This window comes from Dendronephthya gigantea, unplaced genomic scaffold, assembly GCF_004324835.1.
Source record: "Dendronephthya gigantea isolate DGI-Jeju-01 unplaced genomic scaffold, DenGig_1.0 000026F, whole genome shotgun sequence".
NCBI lineage: Eukaryota > Metazoa > Cnidaria > Anthozoa > Malacalcyonacea > Nephtheidae > Dendronephthya > Dendronephthya gigantea.
Genome location: NW_021163036.1, coordinates 1,355,818 through 1,372,882, shown reverse-complemented (window position 1 = coordinate 1,372,882; position 17,065 = coordinate 1,355,818). Strand labels below are relative to the sequence as shown.

The 17,065-nt window shown below is 38.8% G+C and overlaps 3 protein-coding genes across 4 annotated transcripts in view; all 3 read right to left on the bottom strand.

Moving 5' to 3' along the window:
- The window catches only part of LOC114523218 (condensin-2 complex subunit D3-like), a 29,534-nt gene that overhangs the window by 10,629 nt on the left and 1,840 nt on the right, over positions 1–17,065 (bottom strand). The window contains exons 7-46 of one of the 2 annotated variants that reach the window (XM_028544082.1): positions 16,825–16,958; positions 16,641–16,686; positions 16,511–16,567; positions 16,010–16,128; positions 15,731–15,842; positions 15,327–15,413; positions 15,188–15,245; positions 14,927–15,011; positions 14,534–14,682; positions 14,193–14,266; positions 14,053–14,100; positions 13,821–13,936; positions 13,512–13,700; positions 13,211–13,407; positions 12,927–13,013; positions 12,773–12,849; positions 12,646–12,672; positions 12,471–12,552; positions 12,226–12,287; positions 12,053–12,128; positions 11,861–11,947; positions 11,549–11,678; positions 11,364–11,472; positions 11,073–11,157; positions 10,888–10,992; positions 10,697–10,766; positions 10,378–10,462; positions 10,202–10,291; positions 9,608–9,715; positions 9,422–9,481; positions 9,122–9,206; positions 8,820–8,944; positions 8,385–8,502; positions 7,945–8,213; positions 7,666–7,726; positions 7,494–7,589; positions 7,088–7,154; positions 6,974–7,010; positions 6,742–6,845; positions 4,083–4,129 (exon numbers count right to left, since the gene is read on the bottom strand). In XM_028544082.1, the coding sequence (XP_028399883.1) occupies positions 6,744–6,845; positions 6,974–7,010; positions 7,088–7,154; positions 7,494–7,589; positions 7,666–7,726; positions 7,945–8,213; positions 8,385–8,502; positions 8,820–8,944; positions 9,122–9,206; positions 9,422–9,481; positions 9,608–9,715; positions 10,202–10,291; positions 10,378–10,462; positions 10,697–10,766; positions 10,888–10,992; positions 11,073–11,157; positions 11,364–11,472; positions 11,549–11,678; positions 11,861–11,947; positions 12,053–12,128; positions 12,226–12,287; positions 12,471–12,552; positions 12,646–12,672; positions 12,773–12,849; positions 12,927–13,013; positions 13,211–13,407; positions 13,512–13,700; positions 13,821–13,936; positions 14,053–14,100; positions 14,193–14,266; positions 14,534–14,682; positions 14,927–15,011; positions 15,188–15,245; positions 15,327–15,413; positions 15,731–15,842; positions 16,010–16,128; positions 16,511–16,567; positions 16,641–16,686; positions 16,825–16,958 (3,771 nt within the window). In that variant the 3' untranslated portion in view covers positions 4,083–4,129; positions 6,742–6,743. Of the gene's footprint in view, positions 1–4,082; positions 4,130–6,741; positions 6,846–6,973; positions 7,011–7,087; positions 7,155–7,493; positions 7,590–7,665; positions 7,727–7,944; positions 8,214–8,384; positions 8,503–8,819; positions 8,945–9,121; positions 9,207–9,421; positions 9,482–9,607; positions 9,716–10,201; positions 10,292–10,377; positions 10,463–10,696; positions 10,767–10,887; positions 10,993–11,072; positions 11,158–11,363; positions 11,473–11,548; positions 11,679–11,860; positions 11,948–12,052; positions 12,129–12,225; positions 12,288–12,470; positions 12,553–12,645; positions 12,673–12,772; positions 12,850–12,926; positions 13,014–13,210; positions 13,408–13,511; positions 13,701–13,820; positions 13,937–14,052; positions 14,101–14,192; positions 14,267–14,533; positions 14,683–14,926; positions 15,012–15,187; positions 15,246–15,326; positions 15,414–15,730; positions 15,843–16,009; positions 16,129–16,510; positions 16,568–16,640; positions 16,687–16,824; positions 16,959–17,065 lie in introns of those variants that run through there. The other variant, XM_028544081.1, reaches the window with a different exon arrangement.
- On the bottom strand, positions 1,686–4,106 carry LOC114523226. Its single transcript, XM_028544090.1, has one exon. The coding sequence runs from the start codon at positions 4,087–4,089 to the stop codon at positions 3,268–3,270; it is 822 nt and encodes a 273-aa protein (XP_028399891.1). The 5' UTR covers positions 4,090–4,106; the 3' UTR covers positions 1,686–3,267.
- Positions 4,762–6,089, bottom strand: LOC114523223. Its single transcript, XM_028544086.1, has one exon. It carries the CDS (start codon positions 5,788–5,790, stop codon positions 4,972–4,974), a length of 819 nt encoding a protein of 272 aa, XP_028399887.1. The 5' UTR covers positions 5,791–6,089; the 3' UTR covers positions 4,762–4,971.

Below are 17,065 nucleotides of genomic sequence, written 5' to 3'. Positions count from 1 at the left end.
CGTTTAGCTTAAACGGTGGATAAGCTCAAAATAGAAAGCAAGTCTATCGTTTTATTCAACAAGCGAACTAAATGTTTTTTAACCTTAATACAAAGATACTGTTTACAACTACATATTCAGTGGATAATATTCAAGTTCACTCATTCAAGAGAGATGTAAGAGTGTTATTTAATTTTGACTTATCCACCGTTTAAGCTAAACGGGCTTGATACAACCGACCCCTGGAGTCTGGACCGTTAAATGAACGTTTATAAAAAGTGTGCGACTTCTAGTGCAGATACACTCCATGCAGTCTCGCTAGAGTGTATTTCGATTCAGTCTAGAAAATATGAGATAGTATTTCAGTATCTCTGAAAGATCTGTCAAGTCTAGTAGAGCGAGTCATGATCGAAGCTCTTCTTTGCCATTGAAGCATGATTAATTAAAATTACATATTAAAGTTCATTTGCCCCCGCCTAACTGGATTTGTGGCTATAACTCCGCATTTGCAGTATCCAGACAGAATAAGGTATTCGACAGCGCCAACGACCAAAGCAACGGTATTTTTTGCGATGAAAATGGCGGCTTCGTATTTATGCCAAATGACAGCACGTAACACCAGGAACGGAAGATTGGTGCCGATTATTTCCAACGGACCAAGGATCATCGACGTCTCTTTCCTCTCTTTTACCTCGCCATTTCCCACAAACTTATTTCGCAATAAACCAAGTGGTGATAGAATAAAACAGAAACAGGCGAAGACGACAATGCTTCTTTCAATATCCACGTTCAAATCAAAGTTCCCTTCCTTTTGCATGAGAAATATTTCAAGCATTTCGATGCCATCAAAGATATTTAAAGCGGCGAACACAGACAACGACAACACAGGCTTGCGATAGGATGGACAGATCGTTAGTTGCAGAAGAAGAACAAGTAGTCCTGGTGTGATGCACAGTGTTCCAATGAGTGCATTGATGCCAAGATCGTCATCTTTGGTCAGATCTTTCGCGACTTTACCAAATATCATACCGACAGTAACGACGTAAGCAACAATATATAGTCCCCAAATAAACCAAACCTGACAAATCTCCTCGTCTTCGTACGAGTATTCCGACCTCCTTTGAAAACCGAAAAAGATTAACAGTAAAGCCGGTACAAATAATAAAAACCATAACGAGTATAAACCGTTTTCTAGATGAATTGCCAAAATCAAAGTAAATAAGATAACTTGACCGCAATACAGAATGTAAAACACAAGCCATCCAAGACCAACTAAACAATCCGATCTTTCCACATTTGGACGCTTTTTTTCAGTTCCAACCACCATCGTCACAGCTGGGTTTGTGCGACTTTGAAATATCTTAAGTTACGAGTTCATGAGCATATAAAGTCTGTGGTTAAAGTTCAGTTTGTTTATATATATAATAATATCTTTGGGAAATCCCATTTTTAAAACTATTAGGGATTTTCCCCTCTTCCAAGAATTGGGATGAACATAACTCATGGATGTCTTTACAGGCTTGACCGGTTTGCGCGGGTTGGAGAATGTTCTAGCTATTTTAATAACAGCCGTTTTAGGTTACCTTGATTAACACTAGCGGATACTACGCTCCCATTGCAGAGTCAACTGGCACTTTTCACTCCTTTTTGGAGTTGTATCAACACATAAAATTGACAATGCAAGACATTCTTTCTCACAGAGTACGTATATATATATATATATAGGCTATACAGAGACCTATATAATAAGATTACCATTAAGTGCTTATAGGCCCTTAAAAATGTGGACATATATGGTCATGCTGAGTAAAATACAAATCCTTGATCTTGTTTAAACTTTAAAATGCCATAACCTGAATCTAAACATTACACAAAGAGTATATTTTCTATTGAAAGTCATTTAAAGGGATGCTAACTAAACTCCACTTTGCAATAAAGAGTGCAGTTCTGTAGTTATATTTTCAGTCTCTCCAACGGCGATAATTCGTCTCGTTTTTACTGTAAATTTACTTGTTATTAGCTGTGGTTGTAGAAACTCGCTATACTAAGAGAAGAGGCAAATGTTATTTGTTAGTGAAAACCGTTTTATCGACATTGCCCTTGATAAAAAGCGGTATCATTATTTAATAACAGTGACGACATTAGCAACGATACACCTGGACCACCATTCATAAATATTGCGCGATCTTCATCGGCGTACTTCAATTTTCAATCTCGTAGACAATCAATAGCATTGTAACCAGCAAGTATAGCACAATACAAGTACTGATTGCTTCCTTATTGTGATGTTTCCCATCTGAGATCGTCAAGTTCATAGCTTGTAACAGATAAAGAGACAATGTCATGCCCCAGCCAATCCTGAAAATCCACAAAGATCTCGATTGTTCTGGCATTCTCGCGTGCAGAAGTTTTGCCGTTATCTATAAAGGATGCTTTGTCGCGAAATTACCGATTTTAAAACAAGTGCGGGTATTCCCCAGGTATTTGTGGGTATGTCCCATGGCCTTGGAGACAGTTTATATTATGATCCACATGAAAACAAGCCAGTGTATGCATGCTAGTACGAACAAACTGCCAGAGTAGTGTTATTTACTAATTTCAATATTTCAAGTTCATTGCACGCTTCGTTTAATCTCGTGGGAAAGCGACATCATGCAGCTAACCAGACCCTCAAGGTAATGTTATACACGAAACAACTTTCAACATCAACTTGCAACGCAGCAATAAGCAAAATCTAAACAACAATGTTGTGGGGAATAAAAACAGTTCATAAACTTTCCAGTTGTTTTCAAAACAATTTCTGTGTTACAAATTAGCTCATATATATCATATAAATCATATATCATCATATCCGACACGTAAACCTTCTTCAAAACATTGTTGCGTTGCGAGTTGATGTTGAAAGTTGTTTCGTGGAATATTATCTTTAGAAACAATGAAATTAGTTGAGCGTGTCTAAGTTTGTAGCTATAAAGGTATCGAATTACATCAAAATTGAACGTTCCAGAAATTGTACAACTGATGTAACGGTAATTGACTGGGCAGTTGCCTGACTCGTCAATGTCTGTTTTCCACAGAATCAGGAAGTAAGTTGCTAAATAATTGGTTTAAACTTCATAAGCAATGTTTGTTTAAAATCTTCATTATTTATAATTATTTCCAATAAAGGCATTATCTTCTACAGAATTATAAAGATCCATCAAAAAAGTCCTTTCAAAATCGAGGTCTGGACTCTGGACTCTGGACTCTACAGCTAATCAATTCAAAATAGCCAGTCTCAAAACTGTCTCATTCCCCCCATTGAATGTATTTTTTAAGGATGCAAAACTCCACAAGGCCAACGACCAAGGATACGATATTCTTTGCAATAAAGACGGAAGCTTCGTACTTATATTTTCCCCAAACGACACTTCGCAAAACTAGAAATGGGAGATTGGTGCCGATTATTTCTATAGGACCAAGAATCATTGAAGTTTTCTCCCTTTCTTTGATGTTTCCAAAACCGTCGAACTTATTACGAACTAAGCCAAGAGGAGACAAGAAAAAACTAATACAAGCAAAGGCGACGATGGACTTTTCCGTGGCAGTATTTAGAGTGAAGTATCCTTCGTTTTGCATCAAGACGATTTCTAACATTTCAATTCCGTCGAAGATATTCAACGCAGCGAATATGGAGAGGGTTAAGACAGGCTTTCGATAGGATGGACATATTGTAAGTTGCAACAGGAGAATTAATAGAGCTGGAGTGATACAAAGGGTCGCTTTCAATGCATTGATCCCAAGAGTATCGTCCTTGGTGAGTTTTCCTGCGACATTACAAAATATCATTGCAACGGTAACGACGTAAGCAACAATATACGTGGCCCAAATCGCCCACACACAAAATATTTCGCGATCGTCGCCTGTGTATTTTGAGTTCCAATTTCGTATGAAAAAGGCAGCTAAAGGCACTAGAACCAAAGAGAATAGTATAATACAAGCAACAAACGCTCCTTTATCGTGGTGTTTTGCCACTATGATCGTAAAGATGATGGTCTGTGTTAAGTAGAGCGCCAATGTAAAAAACCAACCAATTTGGACAATCCAGCGTGATCTCGTCTGATCAGACATTCGTACTCTCAACAATTGAAAGATGGTATTCAACACACCGCTGATATACAAGAGAAAAACGTCTCGAAATTAAGGAGTGATATAACTGTATTCTAAGTGATGCACGATGGTGTAAGTCGAGTAGCTATTTCGCCACGTGTTCCTGGAAATGCTCGTGCATATTCTTGGAAACAGATAACACGAAAATGGAAGCGGAACAATGTAAAAAGATAACGCATTAACATGCATAAGAGATAAACATTCCTGACGTTTGTCATGACAACTGGAACTATGCGTACTTGGACAAGGCAGTGATCAGAAAGAATCTTAGGTCCCTGACGACAGAATACTCACAATCAAAATGCTGAATTTCTATTAAAATATTGTATTCAATATTCAGTTTATGAAACTTCGGTTAATAATCTAAATTCTTCATATACTGCCCGTTAAACGGAAATGTAAATATGACCTGCATATTCGGTTACACAAACTATAGACATACAAACAGTGTATTGATACTATAATCCTCCCCATGGGGTAGGCGACAAACGGGTAGTGCAACAAAGGGGTAACAAAGATATCTTAGGAGTATGTAATGAGGGATAGGAGTATGTAATGAGGGATAGTAGTAAGTAATGAGGGATAATATTACCTTGCACACATTTAAAATAGATTTTGAGCACTACTATAGTATTAAATCGTAACTTTTTAATATGCAAGATTAAATATTTATGATAATGTTACATGATGAAGATTGTACGTTCATTCTTGGCGTTATAAAAAATAAAGGCTCCTTAACTTCGGAAGCCGTGACATTTGACTATCGAGTCAGACATGACTATCAAGATATAGTCAATGATGTTCTGTAATAGAACGTTCGTATTCTGACAAACCCTCTTCGGGTCATTCACAAGTACAACATCTACAAGCGACAAAGAACTCTACAAAGCCTACGACTAACGACACAACGTTCTTAGCAATAAATATAGACGCTTCGTAACCACAGTCAACCCAGATATAAACTCGCAGGACCAAAAACGGAATGTTGGTGAACAGAATCACAAACAATGCCATACAAACAGCCTTTCGATTACTCTTCTCTTCAACAGTACTTTCGCCATCGAATTTATTGATGGTCAGGCCAAGAGAGGTGATGAGAAAGCTCAGACATGCGAAGGTAATGATCCATTTTTCAACGGATTCGTCGAGGTTGAATTCCTCCCATTCGTTTTGCATGAGGACGATTTCCAGCATCTCGATGCCATCAAAAAGATCCAAAGCTGCGAAGACGGACAGCGCCAGGACTCCTTTGCGATAGGACGGGCTGATGACCAGTTGTAACACAAGGACCAGCAACGCTGGAGCAATACACAAAGTGATTTTCAAGCAGTTCGGACCATAGGTCTGCGATTTGTCAAGCTTGTGAGCTACTTCCCCGAAAATCAAGCCGACGGAGATGATGTAGATGATGATATAGACGACCCAGAAGAACCACACGTTCCAAATCTCATCGGGTTCTTGTGCGTAACCTTTAGTACAGCATAACGTCACGAAAACGATCAAGGCAAACAGAAGGTAGACTCCGACGCCGATCCAATAAAGATGGCTGTTCGTCGTAGTGTGTTCAACTAGGAACTTCATAAGGACACAGGCTTGTGTGATGTACAATCCCAGAGCCACCAGCCATCCAAGCAGCAACAGACACTCAGATCTTTGAGGCATACTTGATGGATTATACCGTGGAAAATGTTTAAAAAAACACAATTTCAAAGTTGCTTCTTAACGGTTTTTGATGAAGTTTTGGTTTCAAAATCGCAAAGGCGTATTTATAACCCATCTTTGGGAAAGCCCCTAACGGGAAATACCCGGCAAATTCACGTATGGGGGTTTTCCACAATTACGACATTGACACACGAAATATTTATGCTATGGAGACAACAATGGTAATATAAACAAATCTTCCATTCATAAACTCAATCGCACAGTCATGACGTTAAACGCCGACGCGAATTTTTAAATTTTCACCGACTCGCATTTCGATCAACTTTCTCAATTCACATCTTTTAGACTAAAAGTTTTAGTTATCGAGAAACGTTGAAACATTTCAAGTTTCTTTGCCCTCAATTCTTCAAAAAAAATTTTTTCATAGATAAAGTTTTTAATTTCCTGTTGAATTCCGAACTGAAGTGGTTGTGTTCAGCGAAAGTTCTAGCATTTCTTCACAACTCACTGATTAGTCAACCAAATCCATTTGAACTTGCATTGCTAGTCATTTAAAATAACAGTGCAAACTTCCGCCATCTTGGCTTCACTATTTAGTGTTTCAGCGCCGCGGAAATTTCTCGAACTTTGTCGCACTAAAAGCACGAGACCTTCCAGAACACGTAAACTAAAAATAACTATAAACAGCCACATAATAAAAGACTACGACACTAAATGGTTGCTGTGAATAGTTATATGTAGTATTAGCTTTATAAAATATTTCATGCAATAGTTTTTCAAATATATTTTAAGTTAACTTTGCCAATTGAGCAAATTATTCTAGTTTAGACTTCATATCACTGTTTATTTCTGAGCTGTTCTGAAGCTGCTGATCTGCCTTGGCAAATGATCCTGAAGACTGGACCTTCACTTCCTGAACGAATGTCAAACAGATAAACTGAACACTTTTACCGTCATTTTCGACTTGACCTTGTTCGGTTCGCGATGGAATTGTCAGCCTGTTTTGCCCGATACGAAGTGCGGGCTGGCTTACGAGGGTTGGACTCCTGGCGAACCTTAAACCAGATGAGGAAACAATGTCAGATAGGACCTTTATCTGTTGGCTCTACAATCACACTTTTAATAGCACCCTACCCTACCCCCCACCGTATCCACTAACCCCCACCCCTCTGCATTTACTCACAGGCGATGTAATGTTCCATGTCCTTGGCTTGGGTCCCCTGTGTGAAAACAATAAAACAAATGAAACAGGAACGACAGAAACAATTTCTTTTAAAACATTTCTCAGCACACTCACGGTTGGGTAGGTGAAGGCAAACACAGTATTTCCGATTTGTCTTCAGTTCGAGTTTTGGTCTTCAATCCTGCAATGAATAAAAAGAATCTCAAAACCCACCGGTAGAGTGACGAGCCTGACGATTTACCTCCGCTTTGCATGCATCAACTAATCATAACTATTAATTTCTTTCAAATTGATTGTTTTCAGTTGATAAAAACCGTTTTCAGGTGATAAACACCAGAGTGGGAAGCAGTGGTGAGGCAAAATTTTCACCACCACGATATTTATTTCGTACACCTAAGTCATATGCACTATCACGAACACCGTAATATTAGTAAAGCCGGACTAAATCGTAAAGATGGCTAGGCTTCTAATATCAAAACACCAGCATGCTATCAGAGCGGGGTGTACATCGTTGACTTGCCTTTACTATTTCTCGGGATATCAACTGGAATGAGGTTGACAATTGGCGACAACGGAGTGGCGAGGAAAGATATTCTCGAAATATTTGTTTTATCACCTACGAAACGAGATAAAATTATCAGTGAAGACTTCCCACAGAACGACTAGTAAGAAGACAAACAACAAAAACGAACCTTCAGGAGTGCTTGCGACCCGATTTACACGTCGTGTAGTAAATGATTTCATCGCGCTAATCTAAGATGTAAAAATATTCGTAGTTGATGAATACGATGAGTTATAAACCCTTGCTAGAAGTCTAGCAAATGATACTCTGTTGTTCCAGTCATGCTGTACAGTTACCTTGTTCTGTATTTGGTAAACCAGCGAGAGAAACAAACAAGGCAAATGCACAGAGCAAGAATCATGTCGTTTGAGTAAAAAGGAAGACATAAACAGCAACATGAACCCAATACCTTGACGTCAGCTTCTGGTTCCGCGTGACCGTTCTCCGTAGATGCGTCCAGGCGAGTCTTGGGAGTCTCCCCAGCCTCTTTTCTTGATTTCTGCGCGGTTCTGACCACTGTCTGTGGAGTGCCAGCCGAACCAAGCCTCGAGCGAGCTGCTGTTATATTCTTGGCCGACTCAATCGCCTTCCTAGCCGAGTTCATCAGAGCAGTTGTTGCCAGAGATTGACGTCGCCCCGCTGACTTTGGTGTGGAGGGGGCGTTAACTGGAGCGCTGTCTAAACGAAACATCGGTCAAGGTTAACTTCACAAGAACTTTTTGTGTGCTTTTCTGATATTGTTTACACGAACGACTTAGGGCAAGAGGGAAGCCTTGATTGGGGTCAACTGAGCGCCTCGTTCTCAAGTTAAAAACATCTGCAGTTATCCTGGTACAGCGGTCAACCTACCAGAAGCTGAAGGAACAACTGAGCCACCAGGGGTTCGGAGTTGTGGTGTAACAAAATCCTCCTTTCTTGTCGGAGAACCAACTGCATTAAGAGATGAGTTTCTTTGTGGCGGTGCGGCCTGAATACGAACGTGGAAAAACAAATATCACTTTTGTAAGACAAGCTCGTATAAGTGCAGAATGACGCAAAACGGAGCAATTTCATTGGTCCTTAGTTTTGGCGGGAAAATTGAATTTTAGTTTTTTGACATATTTCATATTACTCTTAGATACTTTGTTTTGTAAAACGGAATTACAAAGTATTCCCATGCCTCGCTCAGTTAGAGCAATCGCAGTGACCCCATTTGCATATGTTGTACGTTTAGTTGTTGGACCAACACACGCAATAAAACCCAAAGAAGCTGATGTCGTGATAACCACTTAAATAAATACATACATTGGCAGGCGATGAACTCCTTGCTCTTTCTCGTTGTTGCTTTTCCAATGCTTTCTGTTCTTCTTCAAACTTTCTTAAATCAAATTCGATCTCGTTTGCCAACTGTCTGTCAGCCGACAAAACATCTATCAGCAAAGAATAAAACCATTTGTTGTTGTTGTTGTTGTTGGTATTAGGCTTGGAGAGACTTGACATTACAGAGACATTTTTGAGCCATGGTCCGTAACGTTTTCAGCCTTGGTCCTTCAGGACCTTCACCGAAATTCGAGCGAATATTAGTAAAAATTTGAGAGCAAAAATACCTTGAACTTCCGTTCGATAATCCTTCATAATCTCTTTAAGACATAGCATCAAATCTTTCAGTAGTGGAGACCTCTGCTTCTCAAGCTGTGTCAAAGTATACGAGTTATTGGGAGAAATTTTGTAGCATTTTATAATTGTCTTTTACCGCATGCAAGAAGCAGAATATTCTCTGAAATATGGCAGAGTTTTCCCTCGTTTGCTTAGGTATTCTAAGACAAATTGATTGTGCAAGCAAAAGGACAAAGCTTCGGTAAGAAAACTTGCATTACAATCTATTCTTTCACAATCAAAAAACGTACCAAGTTCTTCAGTTCGATGATAATTGGGACAATATTTTCAATCATATTTTTCTTCAAAACCTAAAAGTCACAACCATATATTGAAAGAACAGAAGTTACAACCTAAAGAAGATCAACTTACAGAACCCATAGAGAGTGTATATTGCATAAATAAAGTTAGTTTAGTTTTTAAGATGTTGAATTAACCTGGGTCAGAAACTTCGTTCTAGCGGTTGCCATGGCAGCCCCAGCTTCATCTCCTTCGTCAGCAAATTCCTCCGCGGCGTGAACTTGCGTGGAAGACAACTTGATATTCTGAGAGATAAAGATTCTAACTTCAACCAAAAGACGCTTGTGGTAGAATACTACTCAAACTGGACCACCACGTTTGAGATATCTTTCTCAGGTAGTTCAGACACAAACCACGACAGCTTATTGCAGAATACTACCTACACTGGACCACCACGTTTGAGATATCTTTCTCAGGTAGTTCAGACACAAACCACGACAGCTTATTGCAGAATACTACCAACACTGGACCACCACGGTCGGGATATCTTTCTCAGATAATTCAGACACAAACCACGACAGCTTATTGTAGAATACTACCTAAACTGGACCACCACTTTTGAGATATCTTTCTCAGGTAGTTCAGACACAAACCACAACAGCTTATTTTAAAATACTCCTACACTGGACCACTTTTGAGATATCATTTTCAGGGAGAAATGAAGAATACACCAAACTAGACTACCAGGCTTGAGGTTTTCGAGGTATGTACTATGTAGCACATCCACCTACCTTTGAACACAATATAGCCAAAGCATCTTTTAAAATCGGTTTCGAATCTTCACTCAGTTCAATAATTCCATCAGTAAAACACCCAAGAACCTAAACAAGTTAAACACATTAAAATAATTGAAATACTTACCTCATCGGTCGGTTGGCACAATCACAAAAGCTGGTGAAAGTCTCACCTCTTGACAAAGCTTTCCAGTCAAGTTAAACCGTTGTTCATCAGTCGTGTGGTCGAGAAGAAACTTGTAGATGGTCATTCGTTTGCTATAGCAAAATCAATACACTCGACTCACAAAGGGGCGCCTCAAAAGCAAGGCAGGGGCAAACCCCCCCTGGTACAGTAACCCCCCCCTGGTACAGTAACCCCCCCTGGTACAGTAACTCCCCCCCTGGTACAGTAACTCCCCCCCTGGTACAGTAACTCCCCCCCTGGTAACTCCCCCCCCTGGTACAGTAACTCCCCCCCCTGGTACAGTAACTCCCCCCCTGGTACAGTACCTCGCTTTCGCCTCGCCTTTCAACGAGAATAACTCTCTTTCCTTTTTAGTTTGATGAAATTGATTGTAGACTGAAATAAAGATTATAAATCACAGCTCGTGATCATTGCTCTCCGCAAAAATGGTGGCTATTTAATTAAACTACGATTGAGACAGCTTTATGTTTAAAAGAGGAATGGAAATCCTCCAAACCTTTATGGCGATCGAAGCAGTTGAAATGGAAAATGCTTTCGATGAAGTGTTGATGAAACATGCCTGGGTGACGGGAAAGCAACAAGTGAACCAGACAAAAATCGGCTAAAAATGAAAATAAACATTTTGTTAAAAACGAAGTGTCGAATATCTGTCGACGATGAAGTAAGCTGTGTGAATCTTACCAAACTTTCTTATCTCAATATCTTCATCAACTAAGGCGGTAATAAAGCGAAAGAACAACGAACCCTTCCATTTTACATAATCTTCCTGTAAATATAATCGCATTAATAGAACTAATTTAGCCATTATATATAAATAGAGTTAGTTTAATTTAGGATTCCTCCTGTATTAACACTGTAGTCGAAGTGATTTAGCTATACAGTAATGTTTAGAACGGATTGGAACAGTTTAGTTCAAGTATTTCTTGCTAATAGTCAAAGTTATTCTTTGTGTAAAGCTACAAAACATCGTACCTGAAGCAAATGCGTGAGCAAAATTAAAGTTTGTTTCCGTATCAGCGGTTCGTTGTCTCTCAGTCCTCTCGCGATATTTGGAATGTAACGATCAACAAGATTTGTATATCTGAAGAAACAAAAAGAGAAGTTAACAGGTGTGTAACAGCCACGCTTTGCCAACTATTGTACCTTAGCTATCTTACCTAACACACAGATCACACAACACAACAGTAATGTTGTTCCTAACAGCTGGGTCTTCAGAAGCCTCTAATTCTTTGGTCAGAGCTGCGATGCAGTCTTTGGCCAACGTTTCATTTTGCAGGCACAGTTTACCTAAGTTTATTCAGAAGTTGGTGAATGTGGTGATGAAAATGATAATGAAGATGGTGAATATGGTGATGAAGATGGTGATGAAGATGGTGATGAAGATGGTGAATATAGTGATGAAGATGGTGAATTAGTGTCCACACAGTGATAGCAAAAGTAAACTTATATAATCACAATAACAAACTCACCTAGAGTAATGAAAGCGTGTGCTTTTACGGTTGGTGTGAGTGATACAGAACACCTTTGCAAAGAAACTGGAGCAGTATTGGCCGAAGCTAAAAGAGCATGGTAACCACGATAAGAAGACTACTAGTCGCCATTATGCAGAAACCAATATGACACATAATCTCAAACAAAGACTTGCCGATAACATCACCTACCTTTTTCCTGAGATGGCGTAATGATCATTGACTGAACAAGCAAATACAGTCGTTTGTTCGTATTCCCTGGACACAACTAGGCGACAAAAAGATTAGTTGTACACTAGTGGAATCCAAAAACCACGAGCGTGGTGGATCCTCTCAATGCAAAGTTGTTAAAAACAAAGCCTCACCAAAGCAACTTCTCCAATAGTAAACAAGTGTTTCACTATTGCCTCTTCATCGACTTGGTCACCTGTTGGTAAAAAAACAACAAGAAGTTATCCTGAAATGAAATGTATTTTCAATAATACTTTAGCGATCGATCTTAAACTAAAATGCCAGATTCTGTTTCACTATGCATAATGTTTAATGTAATTTTATAGTAATATGTAATGTAAACGCGCAGGATCAAATATTTTGATTCAAAATAGTTTACCCGAGTCTGGATTGAAGACGACACTCGAGAGGTAGGATTCAGATGTCTTAAGCAAGTCGCCACACCATTTGTCTATTTGTTTCTAAAAATGGAAATACAGTTGATAAAACAAATGAATCAAACGATGAAATAGAGCACCAACCTAAAGTTATTGAACTGTCATAAGAAAACTTACATCGCCTTCGGAAAGAGACTCGCAGAGCTAAACAAACGACAGATAATAATGATGCAGACATCTTTCGTATACATGTTAAAAGTTTGAACTGTTAAAAAGAATCTGGAAGAAAGTACAGTGTATGTACCTTGAAAAGAGCGTTCATATTGGCAACAATCACATCAGGAGAACATTTGAACGTTGCTAACTGCTCTTGTAACTTGACTGAACGAATAAAAATCTAGTTAAACCACAATACAAAAGAACAGACCAGTATTGTTAAAAAAGAATTGTTAGTCCACCTGTTAGATTTTCTTTGACATTAACTGGAATATCGCCAGCAACATTTTTGATCACTTTGAGAACACGGCATAACAGCTCTTCGTTACCTGACCATAGAAAAGAAAAAAACCCCACTAAACTAAACTAACTTTATTTATACTGGATAACTCTATCAGTTCTAAACTGTTCTTCCTAGAGGTCTAGTAAGGATCATCTCTTATTGATCGACATGACCGGATTAAATCAGTGTGCAAAGCAATTGTAGTTAACCTCGCAGGGTCACCTTACAAATAACTATACTTACCCTGAGACGTATATTCATTGAAGCATTCAATGATTTTTTTATGATCCAGCTTTGGTTTGAAGGCAGAGATCTCGGACAGAAGTAACCAAGCAGCCGAAGCGTTAGTGCTTCCAGTATGACTTAAGATAGCTTTCACTTTAGCTGGCGTAAACTTTCCTTGCTTTGCCCAGTGATAGCAAACTTTCTGGAAATAATGCCTGAAGTGAAAAGGTAAGAGTTGAAAGTTGGTATCATCCTTATCATGGTACCACAAACACCATTAATTACAGCATTCGTCACCATTACCATCATGAGAGCATACCTCATCTCTTGTCCTGATATACCAGCTATCAATTTCAATAAATTCCACGTCAATACTTGATCACAGTTTTGGGAGCCTCTTTCCTGAACAATATTCTGCAAAATGATCTCTTCCAATATACTCAAGCATTTCTCCTGTGCTGTGGTTTCCCGGTCCATCACAAGAGGCAATATTGCGTCCAGCCAAACCCTACACAGGCAAACAAAAACTTGCAGGTAATAAGAGGTGAGACAAGTTTCCTGGTCATGGTTACCGTGGGAGACTGTAACCGAAGCAGAGCATACGACAATCTTGTTAATGTTTACTAACCCATGTAACAGCTCTGATTCAGGGTTCTCTGTCAACAGCGCGGTCATGGAAACCATGGCTTGTTTACGGACTGACAGAGCTGGGTCCATCGTTCTGTCATGAAGCGTTTCCAAATCCTGAAAGTATAGTGTTAATTCTAAGGTAGAAAATGTGCAGTTTGTGCGTAGGTTTCTATATGAAACACACAAATTCGTTGTGAGAACTACAGGCTGTCGTGCGTGGCTGTAATCACCTGTTTACACAATGCGTCACTATTCATTCTTATGATGCTTTCAAGAACCTAATAAAATAAACAAATATTTGCACACAACATTGGTTAAATATTCGGCTTCATTACTTATTTACCTACCATTGTAATGCATAGTTACATACCTGTATAGCAGCCTTGCGAACCAAGACCTTTCCATCTGAAACCCTTCGTCTGATCATCTCCGACACGTTAAAATCTTAAAAGGTCAAAATATCAGTTCTAAACTCATGTTCTTCCTAGAGGTCCAGTAAGGATCATCTCTTATTGATCCAGTGTTACTACAAGAGGAATCCTAAACTAAACTAACTTTATTTATACTGGATAGCTCTGTCAGTTCTAAACTTTTCTTCCTAGAGGTCCAGTAAGGATCATCTCTTATTGATCCAGTGTTACTACAAGAGGAAATCTGAACAAACTTAATTTTTCTGCATAGTTTGATTAACCCAAGAAACCGGATTCTTACCCTCCTGCACAGCCAACCCAGACGATGAATGTTCCTCCATACTTCCGTTGGTTAGTGTCATTGTTAGAAGTTTTTTCACAGCGGCAGTGATGGCGTCATTTTCCGAGCAAATACACTGCGCCAGATGGCAGAGAGCTTTGGCTCGTACGCTAAGATTAAACAGTTTGACAATGATGTATTTTGATAAATACATTGAATATATTCGCAGAATTCAGGCTATATTATTTAAAGTCACCCGATACGCGATTTTGAAGATGAAATATTTTCCACGACACGAAACTTGTAACTATACTTATAGACTGCGCTCAACTCATTACGTTTTGGGAAGAGGTTTTTCAGAAAATAAAGATCTGATGTTGAAGCAGTAAAATGTACCATCAGATATCGACTTACGTTGGAGCCCTGTCAGAACATCTTGCTACAACAAGTCGCAGTAATTCCAAATGAGAAAATCTTGCCCGACTTTCGCCATTCCCATCTGAATAAAAACATTTTACGACATTGCATTATTTCAAGCGTGATTTTGCGACGCCATGTGGTAAAAAAATACCATTACATTGTTTAGAAGAACTTTGTTTTGAAAACCTAAATATCCAGTCTGCAGAGTTACATATGAACTAGCTCAGGCGGAAGAAATAAACTACTCGTAAAAACCTGTAGAATCCGTGAGCAATTTTAGAATCAAATCCAGAGCAAAAACCCGATAACCAATCTGGAAAAAATTAAAGCATTTTCAAAGAACTGTTATTAGCTAGATCCAGCCTGGAAATAGGGAGACTAATTCTTATCAAACCTTAGAGTTTTTCGAGTATTTGGTAATCCATGACAGAATATCAGTTAGGCTGTCATTAGGAAAGCTTTGTAGGATGGCAGTTATAGCCTGAAAAATAAAGATTTGATAGACGAGTTAGAGGCTTTATAGAGCGTAGATTTAAAAGTCGGTTCTGCAAGAATCACATAATGTAGATGAAGAAGACATATTTCAGTGACATGTCAATTCATAAAATTTTTGACCTCGAATAAACATGCAATCTGGTTGGCCAGTATTATTAAACAAAACTCAGGAGTGTATTTCAGCCAAAGTTAAAACCATTTGCCATATCCATAAATGATGTTGTTACCTTAAATTCTGTCATCTATAAACAATGAAAGGTGACGAAAAAGTACAGAAATCATAGTAGTATAGATGATTAATACCTTGCCTACAGAGTTCCTGAATTCTGCCTGATCTGGAACCTTCATACACAAATGTTGCACCAGAACTCTTACGGCGGGCAAAGCGAGTTCCTCGTACTTGTGAACCGTGTGACTTGGATAAAAATACAATATTAAATACTTCGTTAGTTTGGTCTTACGACCAAGCTCCTCGCCTACTCCCTGCTTTATATATAAGTTTTGAACAAAGGTCGAACGCTAGCAACACAGTACAAACGTGTTTCATGGAACAAAGCTTTAAAATTCAGACTGGAGACTTACCGTACAAAGTCAATGGCGTTGTCGCGAACAATTTGTTTCTCTTGAGAGATTGTCGCACCAGACGTTGAAGACGCGTTTTTGTACGTCGACATGATGTTTAAAATAAGATGACGGAAAATCTGTTGAACGAAAGAAAGTGCTCAATTTATAAGGGACAGATCATCAGTTTGGACGGATTATCTGTCTAGACGAATAATCAGTCTGGAATGATAATCAGTCTGGATGGATTATCAGTCTGGATGGATCATCAGTCTGGATGGATCATCTGTCTAGACAGATAATCAGTCTGGATGGATCGTCAGTCTGGATAATCTGTCTAGACAGATAATCAGTCTGGATGGATTGTCAGTCTGGATGGATCGTCTGTCTAGACGGATAATCAGTCTGGATGGATCATCTGTCTAGACGGATAATCAGCCGGATGGATCATCAGTCTGGATGGATAATCTGTCGAAGATTAACCAGGAGAGGAACTACACAGGTTAAAGTATCTCACCATACCTGACGTAAATTCTGACCAACATCTCCTTGCAAGGGTAAGGCAATCACTTCAAGAGCCTGAAATTTAATATATTAACTGTTACAAAGTATCGAAAAATGAAAACTTAACAAGTTCTGAATGAAAACTGACCTTGTAAACAAGTTCATTGAGCGAGTTCTTTAAAATTGATCTTGAGCTGAAAGAATATTGGTTAAAAACTAAAATGTAATTCTACACTTGAAGAAATATTTTATTGTATTGTAGATAAACGAATTGAATTGAATAAAGGCAATTAACAGATTGCAAAGCCTTGAGATTGTTTCGACTGCCTTACTTTGTCTGAATATTCTCAAATAGTTCGACAACAGAAGGTTCTATTCTGGTGAGGTCAACAAGTAAAGAAACAACATGATCCATTGTGTCTTTTGAATCCTTTAATGATTTTGACTGAAGATATCTTGTCAAATCCTGAGATGAAATTACCAGACAGAAGTGAACATGTTCTTTGATTAAAAGAACTCAATATTTTATGGTCTACTGTATCTCTAGGCATGGCCGTACATGCTGTTACATTA

Coding starts and splice junctions, on each gene's coding strand:
- LOC114523226 (XM_028544090.1), bottom strand. CDS start 4,089: ATGTCTGATCAGACGAGATCACGCTGGATTGTCCAAATTGGTTGGTTT.
- LOC114523223 (XM_028544086.1), bottom strand. CDS start 5,790: ATGCCTCAAAGATCTGAGTGTCTGTTGCTGCTTGGATGGCTGGTGGCT.